A 22952-nucleotide genomic window follows, 5' to 3' on the forward strand; every position below is an offset into this window, starting at 1 on the left:
CCACAGGCACAGTGTTAATGTACGCAGATTACTGTGGGAACCCTAGAGCTACTGCCTCCTTCAAGGTTTTTTGCTTTTTGCTGGAGGGGGGGTCCCGTCCAGGTACACCACCGACCACCGCTTTATAAAAGTTGATTTTAAAATTAGAAATGTGTTTCCAGTTTAACCCAGTGAAATAGGCAACATCTGTAACATGGGTTTGGGATCCATTACCTGGAAAACTGATATTCAGAAAGCTTAAAATTTCATTAAGTGTATATTTCTAATTTTTCAAAATGATTTCTTATTTCTCTCTTATAATAAATCGTATCTCACACTTGATCCTTACTATGCTGCAAAAGGCCATATTGGTGGCAAAACAATCCTATTGGGGTTATTCTATATTTACATAATTATTAGCAGATTTAAGATTTTTAGTTTTCATTAGATGGAAGAACACTAAATAAATCAATATTATGTTCAGACACGTGCAGTATTATGAATGAGGAGAAACACTGCTATCTACTACTAGTCTACTAATACCATTCTTTGCATTTTTCTGTATCACAAGAGAAATATAACACCAGACACAAATGCACAGCAAAAAAGCTAATAGAAAAGAGCAGGAAATGTAAGACGGCACATCACTAGTAAATACAAGGAAGTATAGAGTCAAATTCTATTGGCGGCTTCACAGGAAGAACAACTTCAGAGTTTCTGAACTCTTTAACCTTTGTGCATGCATTTACGGGACTTTTCCTGAAAATACCTGTTTACCTCCGTAAAGGTGCTTAGCTTAGCAGGGGCTCCAGGAAGGGGATGACAGAGATGAACACATTCAAACTCACTGATGATGAGATGGCTGAAGTTAAAAAAGATGTAAGTAGAACAGTGCTGTACACTTAGAGCAGGAAGTTACTGGTATCGAAACATAAAAGATTTCTACTTCCTTTTACGATTAGTGAAATGAATCTGTTCACCTGATACAGCAGTCAGACCAGTGTCCTTTTATTTCACATTACAGATAATAGAGTTATGCCTTGATATATGACTGTAACCCAACAAGCAAGGTTAGAACAGCAGTTTACAGAGAGTATGTACAGTAAGTGCTGGCTTCTGCTCAGCAAAGTGATGTTATTGCACAACATTCTCTGTGCTTTTCCTTTAATAGTCTGTTTGTAGAGGGCAGGAAGCAACAAATGCCTCCCCTACCCCCTTACTATAAAGAGTTCTCTGTAATTATGTGATAGGTAGCAGAACAGAAAAACAGTAACAGCTCAGGTACAGACTGTACAGTGCTATACACACCATTGTAACAGCAATAAGTACAATGCACATACTGTAGATATTGTTCCTTGCCATGTGAGAAACAGCCTCTCTGCATCTATCTTCAGTCATGTGTGTCTGCACCTAGAGCCACTGCTTCGGCCTGTGTGTAGACACATGGGGGCAAATTTACTAAAGAGCGAAGTGACTAACGCAGGCGAAAATTCGGCGTGACGTAATTTCGGTACTTCACAGATTTACTAATGGACGCTGGCGTAACTTCGCTAGCAAATGAGACTCTAGCGGTACTTCGCTCCCTAATGCCTGGCGAATTTGGACATAACTTGGACATAACTACGCTAATTCACTAAGATGCAGATTTTACTGGACATTACCTCTTGCGCCAGACTTGCCTTCACCACCAGGAGAAGTGCAATAGAGTAGATAGGACTTCCTCAAAAAATAGTTGAAAAAGTCCCAAAAAACGCTGGCGTTTTTTCCTCTTTTCAAGGTGATAGGCTGCAAAAAAGCATAAAAAATGTTTTGGGGTAACCCTCTTCCCCCTACATGTCCTAACATATGGCACATAAACTATACACTGGGCTCATGTGTAGGGCATTATAACAACTCTATTTTATTTTATTAAGGTTTCCCGGGCTTGTGTAGTGTAATGTATGTAATGCAATATGTGTCCATTCAACTTTAATTTCCCTCCGTATGCAAATTAAACAACACTAGCGCAACTTTGCTTCGCTTGGCGCAGTAACGCTAGCGCAAATTCGCAAGCGTTAGGCGCCCTGGACGCAATTTCGGATTTTTGTGAATTAGTTTTGTCCTGGCGAATCTACGCCTGGCGAAGTGATGCGCTGTGAGCGAAGCCGTCGCTGGCGAATTTTCGGAGGTTAGTGAATTTGCCCCATAATACTTATTTGTATTCCTGATATGTTTGTCTGCACCTGGGCCAAAACAGTGGCTCTGGGTGCAGACACAGAATAAACTAGGCAGACTCAGGAAAAGAGGGTGACATATTGGTTTTGGCTATAGAAGGCTTTCCATTGGAGAACTAGAGTTGTCCAAAGGTTTCCCAACTGGCAATAAAATGTATAACTGGCATACAGGATACCCCACAGTTGCAGGGAGGCCTAGGGTAGTTTTCCCTCCCCGGCCACTTCAGACTCAGATGGCGGGGTGGGCAGGTAGGGGGTCAGGAATTTTTATTTGGGGGGTGGCTTGTTGAGGTTATGTCTCTACTTGTCCTGCAAATGGAGTAACATATCTATATTTTCCAGGATTTGTTTTGAGGGATTACCTAGTAAATTGTCTTTTTGTCTATATTCCAATAAAGTCAGCAATGCTAGTGAATTTATTACCTTTGTGTCCTAGGCTATGGCCATGCAAAGTACAGGTTTCTCACTCTGGCTTTTTACACAGCAAATAAAGACATTCTACAGACTGTGGCTGGACAAAGGACCTTCATGTAGCAGATCAGCCAGGATGTTGGAGGGGAGGTCCTTTACTATTTTATACAGAGAGATAAATTACTGTACCAATTTTGATATATAAAAAAGCCCCTGTGCAGTTAAATACAGACATAACCCCCTGTGTAGTTTATACAGAGAGAAGCAACTGTGAGATAATTAATTTTAAAGCCACAGTGTCACGGTGACAACTGGCCATTAGCTGGCAAACATGGAGCACTGCCAACCCTACTTATATGTTACATTTAGTTTAAAGATTTGCTTTTGCTTACAAGCTGTGATGCCAAAATTCAAGCATAAAATGTTTCCAAGCATAATTCACTCCATCACTTTACTTAAAACCCCCTCATAGACCCAACATAAAACCACAGGTGGTATAAAAGAAAATAAATAGTGGAAGGAGCAGACATTAACCTGCATTGATAAAACAAGAGTCCCTGATCATGTGCATGCAAGGGATATTATTTATACACAAATCTAGCACCTCAAACTTTCAGCTTCTAATATATTCATTCTTAAAATTCTAACAGTGATACTGTTAGAATTACTACTTTTTTTGCTATAAAAAGACAATAAAACCCTATACATACCATTGTATTAAATCTTGAAGGGTTGTTCACCTTTAAATTAACTTTTCAAATGATGTAGAGAGTGATATTCTGACACAATCTGCAATTGGTTTTCGTTTTTTATTATTTGTAGTTTTTGAGTTATTTAGATTTTAATTCTCCAGTTTGCAATTTCAGCAGTCTGGTTGCTAGGGATCAAATTAACCTAGCAACCATAAATTGATTTGAATAAGAGACTAAAATATGATTAGGAGAGGGTCTGAATAGAAACATGAGTAATAAAAAGTAGTAATAACTATAAATGTGTAGCCTTACAGAGTATTTGTTTTTTAGATGGGGTCAGTGACCATCATGTCAAAGTTGAAAAGTCAGAAGAAGAAGCCATATAATTAAAAAAAAAACTCTAAAAAATAAATACTGAAGACCAATTGAAAAGTTGCTTGGAATTGGCCATTCAACAACATATTAAAAGTTAACTTGAAAGTGAACAACCCCTTTGAACACATCATTGTTGGGAAAGCCAAAGCGACTGATATGTTTTTCCATTACAATATTGCGGAGGGAAAGCATTTTTAGAAAAATGTTGTCCGCGGTAGTGAAGAACAGGCAAACAAAATAAATTGTCGAACTCAAACAACTCACAGACACTTAAGGTAGATGTATGACAACAATATTCAAGTACAGAGCACAGCAATGGCACCAGAGTGACAGCCTGTAAAATGCAACTTTAAAGTTGGCCATACACAAGCAGATTTTTTTATGTGAAACAACCAATTTTAGAATAATTTTATAAAATTGTCTGCCTACTGTCACATCACCTACTGTCAAACAATCGTATTGTTCAGTTAAAATTGTCTCAACGGTCGATTGGACAGATAGAAAAATGTCATCATGAACAATGAAATCTGTTGGTGAATGGACGTAGAGTACTAGCTTGAATTCCTATTCTTAATGTGGTCCCTTTTTTTTAAGGGCAGTTATTACTTAGGGGGAGCTACCTCCAAGTATAAATCCTAAACCAGAGCACAAGCCTGCTCTTGCTAACTTATGTTCCTAGAATGTGCTGTGACAGTTATCCGATTGCTTTCTAACCCTATTCACTTGGTCCTTGTTTGCCAACTTCTGTAAGGGTGTGGTCCCCATAGGGTAGAACTCTTTACTGAGGCCTTATCGAACCCAGAATCCCCAACAAACATCTATCTCAGTCAGCAGATAAAAACCCGGGTTTGCTTTTCATTAGTCAAATTCTAAACTGTTACAAAATCCCAAACAAAGTTGACAATTTAAACTAAAATGTGTTTGTTAAGAAAACAAAACATTTGAGTTGATTTGTGTTTCCAGAATGTTGATAAAACATAATGGGCAAGATTCGATACAATGACCATACTTAATTAAATTCCATATTTGTCCATAGACTTCAATTATGATTCATGCAGGGTCGGACTGGGCCAACGGGATACTGGAAAAAACCCGGTGGGCCATGGCCTTCGTGGGCCCCACTGGCCCAGACCGGGTCCCTGCACTATGGCACTGCTCCTAATCCTCTCTACCTGGCCCTGCTGCGGCCACAAGAATAAAATGGTATGCGCGGGGGGCCGGAGGGGGTTTGCGGCTCAGGAGGGGGGACTTTGATGCTGCGGGGGGCCTGAGTTTGCTTCCCTGGTGGGCCCCATGCCTCGCAGTCCGATGCTGTTTTCATGGGATAAACCTTGATATAATTTTTCTCTCCAAACTGAACTGGCCCAAAGTTTCATGTGCAAAGCTTCAACCAATCTTTCTGTTTCTCTTCTCAGGCTATTGAATCTTTACGGCCTTACCTCTGTGAAAAGATTATTGCAGAAAGACATTTTGATTACTTGCGTTCAAAAAAAATATTAAACAGAGATGATACTGAAGAAATCATGTGCCAAACAACAAGTCGCCGAAGAGCAGGAGATTTGTTAGATCGATTAGCCAAAAACCCCAAGGGTCTCGATGCTTTAATTGAATCAATACGACTACAAGAAACACAGGATTTCCTGATAGCAAAAATACTCGATAAAGTACTTAGAGTCAAAAACAAAAAACTGGACTCATGTAGAGGTAAAGATACTTTCCCCTTGACTATGTTTAAAATTTTCATACAAACACTGAATTTTGTTTAAGAAACTAATTTAGAAAATATGTTAGAAGTGGAAGCGATAAAAAAACTAGAAAACCATTTTAAAAAATAAGGGCTGCCTCCTGGGATCCTAGGATTCATCTCTGAGGCCGCACACAAAGCATCACAAAATGGTGGGTCAAGGCAGGAGATGTAAAAGGGTCATTTTGATTTAAATATATATTCCAGTTTGGTAACATTCTTTAAGATGCCACTTAATTTGATATAAACTATCTGTTGCTTAACTATTCATTTTGGGGGTATAGTTTTCCTTTAAGCAGATTTTCCCCTGTGGGACCTACGGTATTCAGCTGCCTTTTCAGTGCATTTAATGGTTGGCTAGACTAGGAAGTTGTTCAAATAATCACCTGCCTAAGGGCTGAATATCTGCATCAGCCTTTTAAGAAATAAAGAAAAACCACAAATTTTTCGAGATTCGTGTCAAAAATAGAAATGTCATTGTTATTATGTCGGCCCCACAGTCTCAGGCAGAAGTAAAGTATTTTAGCATTTCAACCTTTATTTTTTTGTTTTTTTAATCTTTTTTGCTTTTACTACTTCTGTTTTAGGTTGCAGTTTAAGCACTTATGAGTCAACACTAAATGGATCATCACAGGATTTTTCAAGACAATATACATTTGAAGATAAACTTTTGGTACCTGAAACTGAATCTACATTTCTTTATCATCCCGAAGGGGAATTTAGTCTTCCTATTCTTTTAAATGCTTCACAGACGTCGGTAAACAAATCTCTTTTAGATAAGGCAATTATAAAGAACAGCAGGCAAAGTGGTTCTATCTACTCTAAGCTTCCCAAACCTGGAGAGCCTGGTGCCCCTCCTCTGCCTACAGCCCTTCCAACTGAAAATGATAATGTCTTAGCAAACTCTCCAATTGACAATCAGTTTTTGCCTTTGAGGTCCAGTTCCTTTTATGAAGCATGACAATGACATTTATCCCACTGGTAGACAATATCACAGAATGATTCTTGTAGATGTTATCACTCAATCCCATCAATTTTGAAAAATGTAAGAATCTTGACTTTGGAGAAATTGTCACCTGTAAAACAAAGATGATGTTGTAAATAATATGTATAGCTGAACTGCATACCATTCTAAAAACTTTGATTTATACAAATTATACCACTATAATCAATATATGGTTCTCTGAAAGGTGTGGGATATTTATATATCTGCCTATTTTGCAAAACATCTTACAGTTAGTAAGTAATCGATAAATATATTCCTGATCTTGCTGGATATGTACAAATTTCTTTAAAGGACAAGTAAGACCAAAACAAAATGTTTTAACCACTGTGTAATTTATTACTGATCATTTTAACCTTGTGCTTGAATCATAAGTTGTTATATATGAAAAAATGTCCAAATTATAATATACCGCATATATAGATTATATTATATTCACAATACAAGGCTGATTAGTAATTAATTTGGAATCTCGTTACATGGCAGCTCAGAATAATAATCAAGCCTGCTTCTATGACATATGAACCTCATTTTTTGCTTAATGATTTACGACATCCCTTAAGCTTCTCAACCCGGAGCAAACTGAGCATCTGCGCGTCAATGACTCTCCTAACAAAATCCAAGACGGTAGCCCTCTGTCCACAACTTAGAATATCTAAATCATTACTGTTATAGAGATTAAACTTTAAACTGGTGCAGTATGTTCAGTAAATAAACTATATCTTTCTACATATATTCATTTATAAGTTTTAGGTCTCCTTAAAAATTGCTAAGGTCTCCTTTAATTAGAGATTGGTAACAATCTATCTGTGAATGTCCAGCTTTACACAGAATAATTATGTCAATGCTAATAAATATTGTATTTCCTAAAATGTTTTATGTATTTTCAGTTTAGCTCTTAACACTGACAACACAGATTTATATATATAAATCTACATATAACTTGTGTGCCGTGTCTAAAGTATTCTCTGTACAGGGCTGTACATATGACCCAGTAAACAAGCTATAGGGCCCTCTTCCTTGTACAGACCCCCTGCCTCCATTTAATAAGCCATATTACTATTTTTTTTATTAGAAATGTACTATTTAATTTGCCTAGATGTTATTTTAATTTGGCTTTTTATCCATCAATTTTTTTATAGATTTATATTTTCTTCTGGGCTATGTTTTGATAACTGTGAGCTGCTGTAATATAATATCTTTATATGCACTAGGTCAAGTTATACATAGTAACCAATCAGCAGGTAGCATTTCCCAGTCACAATTTGAAAGTTAACATTAGATTGGGTTATGCGACCTGGTGCAATCGTATTTTTTATTACATTATCTTTCTGTGCCAGTGCATGTGGCTACCATGGAGGATATCAATGGAAAAATAAAAAGGAACATTTTCCATATGAGATGTTTTCCTACTTACAATATTCTTTACATTTTCATTCATTACGCTATCTTCCTTGACTTACAGAATACTAATTATTACTATTTTATCATGGGCAGAGATCAGCAGGGAACAGTGTTTCTTTGCAGAAATAGTATAAACCAGTTTGCTGCCCACCAGAGATGCTACAGAGCTGAGGAGACAGAATTGTAAAACATCATTTATATATTTTTACATAAAACATTTTTGTATGGACTGCTAATGCCCATGCTGCTGGAACCTGAGGTAGTCTTGTGCAAAACAAATAGGAGCAGATTTATCAAAGTTTGACTGATTCACTGACATTGGAAATTTGATGAACACAATTAACTGACAAACAAACTGAATTGTCTGCTTTTAATAATATTATAATAAATAATTGATATTTGCATTAATAAATTTCAGGGTTTATTAACTGACCCATAGAGCTCATAATTATAATCTTTAAAAAAAATGTAATGCTCCGCCTAGTGGTAGCTAAAGACATTTGACTTTGCTAGAGCTGAAGCAGAGTGCAGCAATCTATATTTATTATCTCTTCATTCTTCATTGCTCTGTTTCTATATCTGGAAAGATATTCTTGTGACAAATTCACTCACTTTTGTTGCTGTTCTCTATTTTATAATTTAAAGGCGACCTATCGCAAAAATGAAAATATAATATAAGCTTCATCTCACCGAAATAAGGTACTTTTTAAATATAATCAATTAAAACTTCTGTACTGTTTAAGAAATAATCAAGTTAGTCTTCAGTATTTCACTCTCTCTGGGTCAGATTTTGATTGACAGGTACGTCAAATATGTATTTTAGGGGGGCTCCCTTTCATAGCAGAAGCTTATATTACATTTTAATTTTTCCCCTTTAAGTTTGATCTACATGAAAACTGATAAGGGTTGATTATTTCATTTATCATAAGTAACAGGAGCTAACGAGGTGGTTATTAAAGTATACCAACCCCTGCCCAACAAAAACAGAATTATATACACAAAAATGACACAAAAACTCATGAATAGTGGGCAGTCAAGACATTAAATTCTACAAAACAAATAAAATGTGCTTATAGAAGTAAAGCTTAACTAAAGAAGTAGCTATAAATGTTGTTCATTATGTTTTGGGTTTCTGTACCAGCCCAAGGGAACCGCACCCCTTTAGAAGTAAAGATTTGATCTGAATCTCCAAAGATGCCCCAGTAGCTCCCCATCTTCTTTTCTGCTGATTCACTACACATGCTCTGTGCTGCTGTCACTTACTGAGCTTAGGGACCGGCTCAAAATATACAGTACACATAGAATAGAAAAGTCACAATATAAGGCTGATTTGTAACTCATGCAGATAATTACTACATGCAGCACAGAAACCAGTGTAACTAGCATCATAAGGTAATAATCAGCCTTGTAGCATCAGCGTTTATTACAAGCAAACCTTATTTTCTGCTTGATAATGTGCAACAACCCTTAAGCTAAGCTTCTGACATGCTCAGAGCCCACTGAGCATGAGTGTAGGGTTGCTAGCTTTTCAGGAAAAATAATACCGGCCTTCCTATATATTTATCTTTTTTCCCTATTAATAACATTGGGATCAACCATCGGCCGTTAAAATACCAGCCAGGTGGCAACCATGTGTGAGTGTCGCAGACACTTTCCAAGATGGTGACCCCCTGTAACAAATTTGAAGTCCTGGATCATTGCTGCTATCGAAAAGCTGAAACTTTAGGCTGGTGCAATAAGTTCACTACATAAAATATTAGATATTTAGCATTATTCCTTGTTAGGGTTTAGTTCTCTTTTAACCAGAGCATGAAGTAGATTTTCTATGGGTGAAGTCAGTTACAGCAATTGAAGCAACAATGTAAAGGTACAAAGATGCTGGATCACTTTATACCAGAGGATTTATATTGGTTTCGTGACGAACACTGAGCCAGTGTGTAGTAATAAACATTGCTGAACTTCATGTATGAAGAGGATCTTGGTCAACCCTGTCACAAGCGCATGATTGGACAAGATGGGATTGTGTATTGGGTGGGCCAAGGTATCTTTTAAATTGGGAGAGCTGAAGGCATGCTATGTCACATGAATTTGTGAAATACTTTAGAGTACAATGAAAGAAAAAAGTTTCTTATGAACAATACTATATTTATTTAAATTTTATTCTTATAAACTTGCCTGGCTCTACATCTTACAAAAGACAACTAATAAAAAAAAAAAAGCACTATTTGCAATTATTTGTGCAGACTGCAGAGCTGCCTGCCTTATGCACCAACTTTATTTATAATTCAAGGTATCCAGTTGAATGAAAAAGTCTGCCCACCCCTGGCCAAATTGCATGATGTTTATTAAATGTTATGAAAGTAAAAAAGTAGTAAACATCTACTGCACGTAGGGTTGCCACCTTTTCTGGAAAAAAATACCGGTCTTCCTATATATTTACCTTTTTTCCCTATTAATAACATTGGGATCAAACATCATTTGTACCAGCCAGGTGGCAACCCTAACTGCACATAGGGTTGCCGCCTGGCTGGTATTCTACCAGCCTGGCCGGTAAAAATGATGGTTGAGCCCAATGTTATTAATAGGGGAAAAAGATAAATGTATAGCATACCTCCCAACATTTTGGAAGTAAAAAGAGGGACAAAAATTTTTTTGGACCACACCCCTTTCTGTGGCCACACCCCCTAATTACCATGTTCGTTTTACAAAATTTGGCAGGTTATGAAAGTTTGAAAATATTTCTCCTTATCTAAACTGTGTTTTTGTGTCTCAAAATTGTTACAAAGTATCTTATTTGCACCTGTTAGCTGTTCTGGGCTCTCTGCTAAAAGCCAATTAAGTGAGAAACTTTGTTTCTTTTTCTGGCTGTTCAGTGCAGAGAAAAGAGGGACTTTCCAGTACAAATGAGGGACTGCGGGTTGAGCTGTCAAAAGAGGGACTGTCCCTCCGAAAAAGGGACAGTTGGGAGGTATGGTATAGGAAGGCCGGTATTTGTTTTCCAGAAAAGGTCTGCACGTATCAGTGTTAAAAAAACAACGTTTGCAAATGTTTATGCACATATATATTGAACACAAATTTAAGAACAAAGAAAATGTACATTAACAAAAATAAATAACCCTCATAGACATATTTCCACATAAAATATAATATATTGGATGGGAAGCTAGCAGCCACATTACATCTGCTGAAGGTTAAAAGTCTATCAAATGTAAGTTTAATGTGACACGTGGAAGTGGTGTTTAACTGGCTAGCACGAGATTTGAATATAAAGAGTTAAATTAAAAACTACATGTCCACCGACTAAGCCGGAAGTGAGAGAGCCGGAACCACTGCCAGCGTTGGTGTTTCAGAGGGAGCATTAGACGGCGCACATTAAGAGTTGGATTAATTCAAACATGGCTGCTGAAGAGAAAGATCCCTTAAGCTACTTTGCTGCTTATGGAAGCAGCAGCAGCTCCGATTCGGAAAGCAGCGACGAAGAGAAAGAAACAGAAAACGCAAAGAACCGCGCAGCGAAGCGGCCTTTTCCCACCGAAGCGAAAAAGCTGCCGGGGCCGGACGAACTATTCCGGAGTGTCTCTCGCCCCGCCTTCCTCTACAACCCACTCAACAAGCAGATAGACTGGGAGAGTAGGGTGAAGCGGGCCCCGGAAGAGGTAATTTGACATTGTCCCAGTCAGCTGACCTGAAACAGTAGCTCTGCTGTGGAGATAGGGATTTGCAGTTTATAACAAGCAGCAAGATAACAGCACGATAACACTTGTATAAATAGACTGACTACCATTTTATCTACATTATTGTACTTTACAGATCAGCACTGAGGGCCCTGCATGCTCCAGTTTGCTTTGTTTTGTTGTTTTTTTAAAATGGAGGCTTTACTAGTTATGAAGCTGGGAATGTGGCTCTCGGGGCAGTAACATGGTTGCCATAAGTAGTGAAAGTAGGTTTAGCACAAGCCCTATTCATTTCACACATCTTTCACTGGAATCAAGGACCATACTATGTTACATTTCCACAATTAGCACAGGCCACAAGGGGCTCATTCTCGGCTTGTGTATAACCCCAGGCTTAGAATCATGTGATCTGCAAGTTCATGTGTCTGCAAAGCATCAGCCTGGCTTCATATACACACAGGGGGTCATTTATCAACACTGGGCAAATTTGCCCATGGGCAATAACCCATGGCAACCAATCAGCTGGTTGCATTCATTGTTCTACTTGCAACTGCCTTTAAAAAGCTAATCACTCATTGGTTGCTATGGGTAACTGCCCATGGGCAAATTAGCCCAGTGTTGATAAATGAGCCCCACAGAGCAGATTTTGCCACAGTAATGCATCAGTATGCATTGTGTGCTAAAATTCACTCCATGTATTTTTACCCAGGCCAAGAGTGTGACTGTGAGTTCAGACACAAGAACGAGCAGAGGTCGTAGAATCTCTGATGCTCAAGCTGCATCCATATGTGGCACTTGTAGACGTTTCTTACCATGGTAAATTCTATTATACTGTGTGTGTGTTTTTGGAGGTTTTTGTGACTTTATGAACTGTGTCCATATATTTGTATATATTCTGGATTTCTTGTGTTTGTCACAGCCTGCTAAAGAGTTTAACATATGGAAGACAAATGCTGTCCCACCACCAGAGTCCTACCAAGTAGCCGAGAAGAAAGCACCGCCCCCTGAGCTGGACATGGCTATCAAATGGTCTAACGTGTACCAAGACAATGGTGACGATGCACCACATGCAAACCAAGCCAAGTGTTTACCAGAGGAAGAAGCTCAGGAAGATTCTCCACCTTCAGGTAAAATCTTTATGCAATATTTTTAATTGTTTGCCTTTCAAAGCAGTACCTATTACTTTGCTGGACAGCACGAAATGATCTTCAGCGAATGGCAGCAGCCCATTAATTCAAAGCATTCATTCACATATGTTGCTGGCTGTTACTGCTATTCCCCCAATGCATGCTTTGGCATTGTAGTAGCTTTTTCCTTCATTGATGACCGCTACTGTGTTTTAATGCATAACTCAATTCCCAATATATAACACATAATTCAATTCCTAAGTATCAAAGTAGTCTGAATCTTGCTTTTATTGCTAACAATAGTGTTCATTGTTATTCTTTGACAATGAAAGTTCAGCACACTTAGAGTGCTAATGTATTCATGCAAGCATTGCCTGGCAATCACCAAAGCTTGTTGTTTTCCAGATGATGAGCAAGAGAAAGCATTTGCTACAAAAAAGCGTAAAGTCTGAACCAGGCTGTTTTTGAGTGTGATCTATCTGAAGATGGGAGACACGACCTACAGGAACATGCTAAAAGACCATTTTTCAGATGTTTACTGGAAGAATTCAATTACTGTGTGTGTGTGTTTGAAATTCACTTGTATCTGTAATGTAAACACTGCATACATAGGTATAAAGCACAAATAAGATTGCTTCCATAGAAATTGATGTGTAATGCGCACATTTTTACTGAAGGACTGCAGTATGTTGATGTTGGTGAACGTACTTTTAAAGAGTCCCACCTAGCAATATTTTGTTCTATGAACTAATGAATGTACAGTTGTTTCTTCTTGCTTTTCAATACTGTGCTAGAACCCTTTTATAAAGGACCGTTTATGAAACCCTGCATTAAAGGGGAAGTTCACCTTTCAACTTTTTTATTTAGTACGCCAGAAATAGTGACTTCACTGTTTTTTTTATTTTTCGAAGACTCAAGCTCAATATTTCACTTTCATTTAGGGATGCACCGAATCCAGGATTCGGATTCGGCCAAATCCTTCTGCCGAATCCTAATTTACATATGCAAATTAGGGGCAGGGAAGGAAATCGCATGACTTTTTGTCACAAAACAAGGAAGTAAAACATTTTTTCCCCTTCCCACCCCTAATTTCAGTTCAGTATTTGGCCGAATCTTTCGCAAAGTATTCGAAAAGAGTGGATTCGTTGCATCCCTACTTTCATTAGGGGTCACTAACTGTTTTTATCTTAGCTGATACAGTTTTTTTAAACCGCTGTTGGACACAGTTTTTTTAAACAGGTGTTGCACAAGGTCCCATTTTCAGGTTTACTATTTAATAACTAACAAAAGCGGTTTTGAAATGCGAACTACCCTTTGTAGTGTAAATTATTATAATGGTATATTGTGGCAATTTTAGAATTGTAAGTTTTGTAAATAACTGTAACTACATTTTCAATGGATAAAAGCTTTACCAATAGTATTTTCAAGGGTATAATTTTGTTTCTTTCTGAAATATTTTTTATACTGTATTTTTACATGTTGGGAACTAAACCGTATAAATCCCTAGTATAGGTGATATTCCTTAACTGTATATGGAAATTTCAATCAGTTAAAGGGGACCTGTCACCCTAAGAAATAATTTCAAATTCTTTTCTATCATGTTAGTTGAGCAAAATAAACTTTACTTACACTGTATTTATTATTTAAATGTTGTTTCCTTCTGTTTTGGAATTATACAATCATAGCAAGCAGGCAGCTGCCATTTTGTGGACATGGTTATTAAGGGAAATTGTGTATCACCCCAAAATCTTGTGTATGAACCAGAATGGGGGACCTAATGTCCATGCGCAGTGCCCTACACAATTATAGAGCCTGAGAAGGGAAGGGGGAATGTGAGGAGAGCAGTGACATCTAGGAAGTGCTGAATGGAAAGTGAAAGTAATTGACTGCCCCTCCTCTATGCCACGGGCAAAGAGGCGGGGCAGGTAATATTTGATTGACAGTTTAGATATTTAAACACCTTTATAACAGGTATGGATGTTTTAATGAAAACATTTTTTGGGGTTCCATATTTAATTTGGAAAGGACTTTCATTATGCAGTTTTTTATGTGTAGGTGACAGGTCCACTTTAACACAGGTATGGGACCTGTTATTCAGAATCTTCGGGACCTGGAGTTTTCCTGATAATGGATCTTTCCATAATTTAGATTTTGATACCTTAAGTCTACTATAAAATCATGTAAACATTAAATAAACCCAAAAAGCTGGTTTTGCTTCCAATAAGGATTAATTATATCTTAGTTGGGATCAAGTACAGGGTACTGTTTTATTATTACAGAGAAAAGGAAATCATTTTGAAAAATGTGGATTATTTGATTATAATGGTGTCTATCCGAGACAGGCTTTCGGAGCATTCTGGATAACGGATCCCAAACCTGCATAAAGATAAAAAAGGCTCCTTGTATTTGAAAAGGTAATTTATGTCTGTAAAATTACTGTCTGCTTTAAGAATAAATCAATTGACAGGAAAGATTTATAGATATTTTCTTTCCATTAATGGGTTTCTGTTCTGTTTACCTCTTTAAAATAAATCATACAGCCCTAATTCTGCATTGAAGTTACCCAGGCTCTCCACAGGCTCCTGTTCAGCCCTGTATTATAGCACCTGCTGTCTCAGAAGATGATGTGTTAGAGAGTTGGCTCAATTTTAAAGGAATTGTTCAGTATAAATATAAAAACTGGGTAAATGGGCTGTGCAAAATAAAAAATGTTTCAGTGGAGTTCAACACTAAATAGGCTGATTTGAAAACCTGAAACGCTGATGAGCCCTAATAAGGAAAAAACTGGTTTGTAGTTGGGATCTCATCAACAACTCCATGCCTGTCCTCTAGCCTATAGTATATTTCATGAAAAGACCATTTTAGGAGTGGAATTTGGTTGCCTTGCAGGATAAAAATGACCTCCTATAGGTATGTATTATTGAATATTTTATCCTGGGTTCTGGAGGGAAAAGGGTAAGTCATTCTGTAAGTGCAATTCCCTGGCATCTTACTCGGGTGTGGGGTGAGGAAAATTCATGACTGAATTGTAGTAGACATTTGGCAGACTGATAAAGGGAATCATTTTTTATGGTTATGGGATCCTGCCTTTGTTTTGAGCAGATCACAGGATATAAAGGTTATGGAAAGTCTGGTAACCAAAGGTCTCCAAGTGTGAACATCACCTCTCCAGCATTGTCTGTTAAAGATCTGTACAGCTGCCATTGAAACAGAATGAGTGTGGCAAGAATCTGAACCCAAAGCTCCACCACTGTGAAACATCAATACTAAAATTTATATAATTACGTTTAAAGACTCGGCCCCTCCTAGGACCAAGTGTACTAACAGCAATGACTTGTTTAGGGGTTCAGTCACATCTAGGCCCAAAGTGTATTAATGGCAGTGACATTTAAGGGTTCAGTCCCTACTAGGCTCAAAGCATACTAAACTGCTCCTTTTTAAAACTCATATTTCATATACTCTGCACTATTGGTTCTGACTCCTGCAACAAAGCAGCAGAAGCCTGCTAATTAACAGACTTTTAGATGTGCTGTCTACTGCTCGATGCCAGTCCTGCAACTAAAGGAAACAATAGGCTGGACATTTGGCTAATGAGGGTTCCGCTTGTTATTTGCCAGGTTAATGAGGAAAGACTTTATTGATGCTAAATGTGTATTAATGTTAGTTACCTTAATACTGTTGCTGGACTACAACTCTTGGAAATCCTTTCATTTATTATTTAGGGAGCTGTGAATTTTCAAACAAAGTACAATAAAACTTTTGCCAAGCCCACAGAGTGAGTTGCTCAGTTGATGCAAGAGCATCCTATAGAAAGACTCCTTCCTGCTCCGGGTACCTGCCTATTCTAGGTGGAACCACACATCTAGTTCTGCCAGATAATAATAAGATGATTGATGTAGTGCATTTAGGCATGATTCTTGTTGGAGAATACTTTTGCTTCTGTAATTAACTTTGGGATGGCTACCACCGTCCACCTATGCCGCCCAAGGTGGACGGCATAGGTGGACGGTGGCAGCCTAGCTCCCACTTTGTCCCTACGTAGACAGGCAGGTTCTTGCTGACAAACTTGGGGCACAAATGGAAGGGTGGGAGCAGGTAGTGTTTGCACTCTAATCATTGGTTTATACTACTACCGTCTAAGTATATTCTTGGGCTGACTAAGATACCACCGTTTCCACCGTTTGCTGGTTTTTAATTGAATGTTTTTTAGGGACATTGTTCCTGCACTGCGGCCTTATGGGCCTTTAGCAGTGGGTTTGTCTTTTTGTGGGTGCTCTTCTCTTTTTAGCCTTATTTATTAAAAGTTAAGTTTTACTTAAGGCAGTTTTGCCAATCATACTACATAGGCGCCACACTGAACTAGTTTGCTTTGAAGTGAGTGTTTATGGATTAATAGTATTTTGATTTCACTTCTTTTTCTTCTTAAGCTAATTTAATATTCAGAACAACACAATGCTCCATCTACAAACTAGGTACTTCTTCTGTGTTGCCTGGAGGAGGCAGCACCAGGCCTCTACTTCAGGCTTGGGGAAATATAATATACAGTACTACTTTTTTCATGTTATATTAAAAATTGGAGGCTGAATTCCTCCTTTGGGTCTTTAGGAACCTCTTCCTTCAATTTTCAGGTCCAAAATGGGTTCCTGTACTAATGGATCTATATGTATTTCAGGCATGAAAGCTCAGCATAAAGGTTAATTTTAGTGAGGTTTGGGTGAATGCCTATTTGCTATTCTACATACAGAAGGTCAATAGACAAACTTGTTGCCCTAGATATTCATAGAACAATATTTTCCTGTATTTGTTTCCTGCATTACTATTAAGGGGAGTCCGGACCCAAGCTTTAAAGGGGTCTTCAATCAGAAAAATGTGACAACTACTGGACTCAGGTGATGATGTTACTATATACTGTACTGAAAAACTCACTATTTGCAGGAATGCATGGTCTGTACTTTAGTTTATGTCTGTGGCATTATTATCTTGGGCACCTTTGCTTGGCATCTATGTGTTTCTTTCCTTTGATAAAAAAAACTATGATTGGATTGCACTGGATTTTGCCAAAAGGCTCAGACACATCTGTGAGAACTGGTTTTCTTAATGCTGCAAAACAAATGGCCCCCTAAATATATATATATATATATATATATATATATATACATACATACATACATACATACATACATACATACATACATACATACACACACACTACATGTGCTACAGTACAAACACTGTTGCACTCTCCCTTATCCAAGTTTCCTTCCTTTCCCATCTCTTCTGCTTTTCCCTACTCTTCTCTCCAGCTCCCCTTTCCATCACTACCTTTTCTCATCTCTCTCCATTTCTTTAGCTGGTCCAGGCTCAGGGAAATCAGTTTAATACGTGCATCCATGTGGGATATGAGTGGGGGGCTTGGAAATAGCTACTAACAATAAATTGTCACAGATGCCAATATTTTGGGCTAACAGTGCCAACCCCAAAAGGAAAATGGAGGTTATTAAACTGCCATTTGCCCAGTGTTTATACGCACAATGTAGAGTTTCATGTATTCCCACCAAATTAGAACTACTGGTGGTGCACACCATTAAATAAGCATGAGAGCCGGAAGGTATCAGCTTCAAAACACCTGAGCTTGAATGGGTTACCCACAAGATGGCAGTCCTGAAGCTAAGTCTTCTACATGACTAGCATGTCCTCCATTCTCAATATTTTGCTCTATTTTCCAGCTGGCCCCTTGAAGAATGAGAAGTCTCTGTGTCCCTGCAGCCGCTTCCAGTCTCCCAATGCACCTTTCGTGGACAAGCATGTTTAATCTTAGAGCCACATCCAGGCCTCTCCTGTCAATGAGAAACCCAATCTGAAGTACATGTTTCTAAGCAGCAATGTGGGGTTTCAATACTGGGAATGTCCAAATGAATTGGCATGAATCTGGAGCTAAGAATTTGGGCTGCAGAATTTCTAGTAAGGTTTTTGTTGCTAACAGTGATATATTTAAATAGGAGAGGACAATGGGTAGGATTTACTGTGTGCCATTCGGAAACTTCCTCCAGTCGTTTATCAATTCAGTATTAATTGTAATACAGCCAATGGCCACACAATGGTAGTAGCACATTAATAAATGTGGTCCCGCTTATCGTTCAATATTACGTCTAGTGTTAAACCTTTATTTGCTTCATAGTCTTAAATTTTAACATCAAAAACCATATACACCATTCAGATACAACAAGCAACCAGTAAATACTACAAACATATTAACCCTTGACATGCCACTTAAAGTGGAGTCTATAATACTGACAAGAAAGTGTCAGCGCAGTAGATTCTATGACCTAGCATAAAATACCAGATCCCAGCATGGAAAAGCAACAATCTCCTGCACCACTTGACAGCTTTAAGTTACAGGAGATTGTAGCAGGGAATGCCTTATATAAATAAGTGTTTCTAAACATCTGACCAGTACATGTTACCATTTGATTGGTTGATATGGGTTAGTAAACTTGTTTTTTACACCTTTAACTTTCAGCATCTCTTTCCTTGCTTTAAATGCAGTGATGGGCGAATTTGTCCCATTTCGCTGAAAAATTAGCAAATTCCCCATGAAATTTGGGAAACGGCGAAAAATTCCCAAAACTTGAATTTTGACGCCCGCGTTAAAGTCGATGGGCATCCAAACAGTGTTGATGCGCAACAGTTTTCACGCGAGCGACTATTCTGATGCGGCAGTTTTGCGGAGATACGCCACAAATTCGTGCCTGGAGAATTTATTCGCCCATCACTATTTAAAGGCTTGAGATCAACATGGAAAGCTGCTGGGTAACAGTGATGTCCCAGACCCGGTTTCCCAGATCTACACCTCCCAATATCCCCACTAACAGCAAACAAATCTTATGGCTGGGGTTACAGCAACCTTCTGCCACAAAGAATTCAAGAATAATAAAGTGAGCTTTCCAAGTTCCAACATTTCTGCTGCAGTAGAGACGGATCCTACTTGCCAAGATCACCCAGGGAGCAAAGGGGACAGAGCAAGGTCAAAGACCAAAGCTGAGGTAGAGTATGTGCAAATACTGAGTCAGGATACAGTCTGGGCAGGCAGCATGGGCACAGACAACAGGCTGGGGTCAGGTCAGGATTCCAGAAGCCAGGTCAGGCAAGGTCACATACAGGAGATCCAAAAGATTGGAAACACCCCAGCAGGCTCAGAAAATTGACACCGGGACGCTGGACTGGTCAGTCATATAAAGAGTTTACTCAGTAAAGCAGCCGCCACAAGTACAAACACACACACATGCTCAGGGGAAATACAAGAAGACAACTAGTTAACAATGCAGTCTGCAAAAATCAAAAACACCTATAATGAATGAACACATAAGAAATTGCAATATGTGCAATATGCAAATTATATATATTTATTATATGTTTATGTCCTATCAATATACTGTACACGAGTGCTTTCTGGGAAAAAGACACACATTTTATATTACAAAAATGCACAAACAACAATTACATCAGTATTTAAGAATTTAAAAATGTTATATTACAAATTTGCATAATAAACACACAAACAAAGCATTTTCCAGTTTATAAAAAACATTTTCTACAGGAAAATAGACAAGCACTAAACAGTGCCCATGCTCTGAAAGATATAAATGAAATGTATCTTGCACGTACTTCACTATTGCTAACATTCTGATTCCTTGCTGCCTGGCCACCTACACTTACATTTTACTTATTAGTTTCTGTTCTGTGTCTGTTTAACCAAACATCCTGGGAATCCTCAGTTGACTGGGTTCCATATCGGTCATGATTTTTCCTGCTCTTATGGACAGGAACTCTTTGACTATGATGGAGAACTACTGTCAGCACTGTGAATCATGGTCTTCATAAAGAGACCTTGTAAAGAAATGGAGAAGGCTTTAGGAGGGACTAGGTTGCGGTCGATAGTGGCTGCCAAGACTAATACTTTATCATTGATAAAAATAGGATCTATTTTCAAAGATACAAACAATTCTTCAAATGTACACCTTGCAAGTATATGCCAGTCTTCTGCTTCTTGCAACCACTATTTGGGTGCCCACTGAGAACTAGATATCACAGAACTGAATAATAGAGAATGGCTGGAGTACTTGATTTAGTTTAATGCAATTAAGGTGCATTGCTTTAAAAAGAAAGGTTTGACAAATTGCACATGAAAGACAATTATTCAGATGCTGAAAACAGGACATCTATGTATCCAGGAGGGTTGCCCATCAGCATGTTTAGGTTATCCTAATGTAGATAAGGGCACTCTTTAGGGAGGTTCAAAACTGAATTGGATGTCTTTTTATTGAGAAATTTAAGATGTAATCGGTAGGGATGGAACTACTAAGTTGCTGGTTTGGAAGACATTTGAGTGTTTGCAGGTAGGTTGAGGACAATGTATTAACTCTACAATTTGGGTTTCATTCTTATTTAACTCTTCTTAGGAGGAGCTGGCCTAGAAGTTACGTGATCAACTTCAGCCTCAGATTTCTTGGTAGACCCTGGTCCAATTCCCTGTGGCAGTTCCTTGTGACCCTCATCTCCAAGTCTCCAGGTGTCTCAACACTCTCAGTGTGTCTGTCTTGATTGCCTTGAAAGCATATTAAGCTATACTAGAGAAATGTGCTATATAAACAATGCTCCCTATACAGTGTCTAGCAGAAGTAAGTCTAAAGCAATTAGACTTTCTGAGTATTCTTGAAAATGTTTCACCTCTCATCTGAATGGCTTCTTCAGTTCAACTCAGTGTCAGGGAACTCCCTGGCATTTTAAACACTTAAGGGGTTGAAGAAGTCATCTGAATTAGTGGTTACATAGTTACATAGTTACATAGTTAAATTGGGTTGAAAAAAGACAATGTCCATCAAGTTCAACCCCTCCAAATGAAAACCCAGCATCCATATACACACCCCTCCCTACTTTAACTAAAATTCTATATACCCATACCTATACTAACTATAGAGTTTAGTATCACAATAGCCTTTAATATTATGTCTGTCCAAAAAATCATCCAAGCCATTCTTAAAGGCATTAACTGAATCAGCCATCACAACATCACCCGGCAGTGCATTCCACAACCTCACTGTCCTGACTGTGAAGAACCCTCTACGTTGCTTCAAATGAAAGTTCTTTTCTTCTAGTCTAAAGGGGTGGCCTCTGGTACGGTGATCCACTTTATGGGTAAAAAGGTCCCCTGCTATTTGTCTATAATGTCCTCTAATGTACTTGTAAAGTGTAATCATGTCCCCTCGCAAGCGCCTTTTTTCCAGAGAAAACAACCCCAACCTTGACAGTCTACCCTCATAATTTAAGTCTTCCGTCCCTCTAACCAATTTAGTTGCACGTCTCTGCACTCTCTCCAGCTCATTTATATCCCTCTTAAGGACTGGAGTCCAAAACTGAACTGCATACTCCAGATGAGGCCTTACCAGGGACCTATAAAGAGGCATAATTATGTTTTCATCCCTTGAGTTAATGCCCTTTTTTATGCAAGACAGAACTTTATTTGCTTTAGTAGCCACAGAATGACACTGCCCAGAATTAGACAACGTGTTATCTACAAAGACCCCTAGATCCTGCTCATTTAAGGAAACTCCCAACACATCGCCATTTAGTGTATAACTTGCATTTATATTATTTTTGCCAAAGTGCATAACCTTGCATTTATCAACATTGAACCTCATTTTCCAGTTTGCTGCCCAGTTTTCCAGTTTAGACAGATCACTTTGCAAAGTGGCAGCATCCTGCATGGAACCTATAGTTCTGCACAATTTAGTATCATCTGCAAAAATAGTACAGAGCCCTGCGGTACTCCACTAACAACACTGGTCCAATTAGAAAATGTTCCATTTACCACCACTCTTTGTAGTCTATCTTTTAGCCAGTTCTCTATCCAGGTACAAATACTATGTTCCAGGCCAACATTCCTTAATTTAACCAGTAACCTTTTGTGTGGCACTGTATCAAATGCTTTAGCAAAGTCTAAGTAAATCACATCCACTGCCATCCCAGAATCGAGGTCTCTACTTACATTCTCGTAAAAAGAAATTAAGTTAGTCTGGCAAGATCTATTACGCATAAAACCATGCTGGCACAAACTCATAGTATTATGATTTGCTATGAAGTCCAGTATCTTATCCTTTATTAACCCTTCGAAAAGCTTTACTAATACTGACGTCAGACTAACTGGCCTATAGTTTTGAGGCTGAGAACGGGATCCTTTTTTGAATAGAGGCACCACATTAGCAATTCGCCAGTCTCTCGGCACAATGCCAGATCTCAATGAATCCTGAAAAATTAAGTAAAGAGGTTTGGC

The 22952-nt window shown here is 38.3% G+C and overlaps 2 protein-coding genes across 2 annotated transcripts; both read left to right on the forward strand.

Moving 5' to 3' along the window:
- Nucleotides 1-656: 656 nt before the first annotated feature.
- Nucleotides 657-7643, forward strand: bcl10.S (BCL10, immune signaling adaptor S homeolog). The gene is made up of 3 exons (XM_018260683.2): nt 657-858; nt 5086-5374; nt 6002-7643. The coding sequence occupies exons 1-3, from the start codon at nt 799-801 to the stop codon at nt 6373-6375; spliced, it is 723 nt and encodes a 240-aa protein (XP_018116172.1). The 5' UTR covers nt 657-798; the 3' UTR covers nt 6376-7643.
- Nucleotides 7644-11178: 3535 nt separating this feature from the next.
- Nucleotides 11179-14258, forward strand: c1orf52.S (chromosome 1 open reading frame 52 S homeolog; the record flags this gene model as incomplete). The annotated part of the gene is given in 3 exon segments (NM_001095774.1): nt 11179-11477; nt 12415-12622; nt 13028-14258. Coding segments are annotated over 3 exon segments (516 nt in total). The 3' UTR covers nt 13075-14258.
- Nucleotides 14259-22952: the final 8694 nt, after the last annotated feature.

Source organism: Xenopus laevis, chromosome 4S (genome assembly GCF_017654675.1).
Source record: "Xenopus laevis strain J_2021 chromosome 4S, Xenopus_laevis_v10.1, whole genome shotgun sequence".
Classification (NCBI taxonomy): domain Eukaryota; kingdom Metazoa; phylum Chordata; class Amphibia; order Anura; family Pipidae; genus Xenopus; species Xenopus laevis.

What these genes read in the sequence shown, in the direction of transcription:
- bcl10.S (XM_018260683.2), top strand. Translation starts at nt 799, where the DNA reads ATGACAGAGATGAACACATTCAAACTCACTGATGATGAGATGGCTGAA. An exon ending in TGGCTGAAGTTAAAAAAGAT is followed by an intron (nt 859 to 5,085) that starts GTAAGTAGAACA and finishes TTCTCTTCTCAG; the next exon opens with GCTATTGAATCTTTACGGCC. An exon ending in AAAACTGGACTCATGTAGAG is followed by an intron (nt 5,375 to 6,001) that starts GTAAAGATACTT and finishes CTTCTGTTTTAG; the next exon opens with GTTGCAGTTTAAGCACTTAT.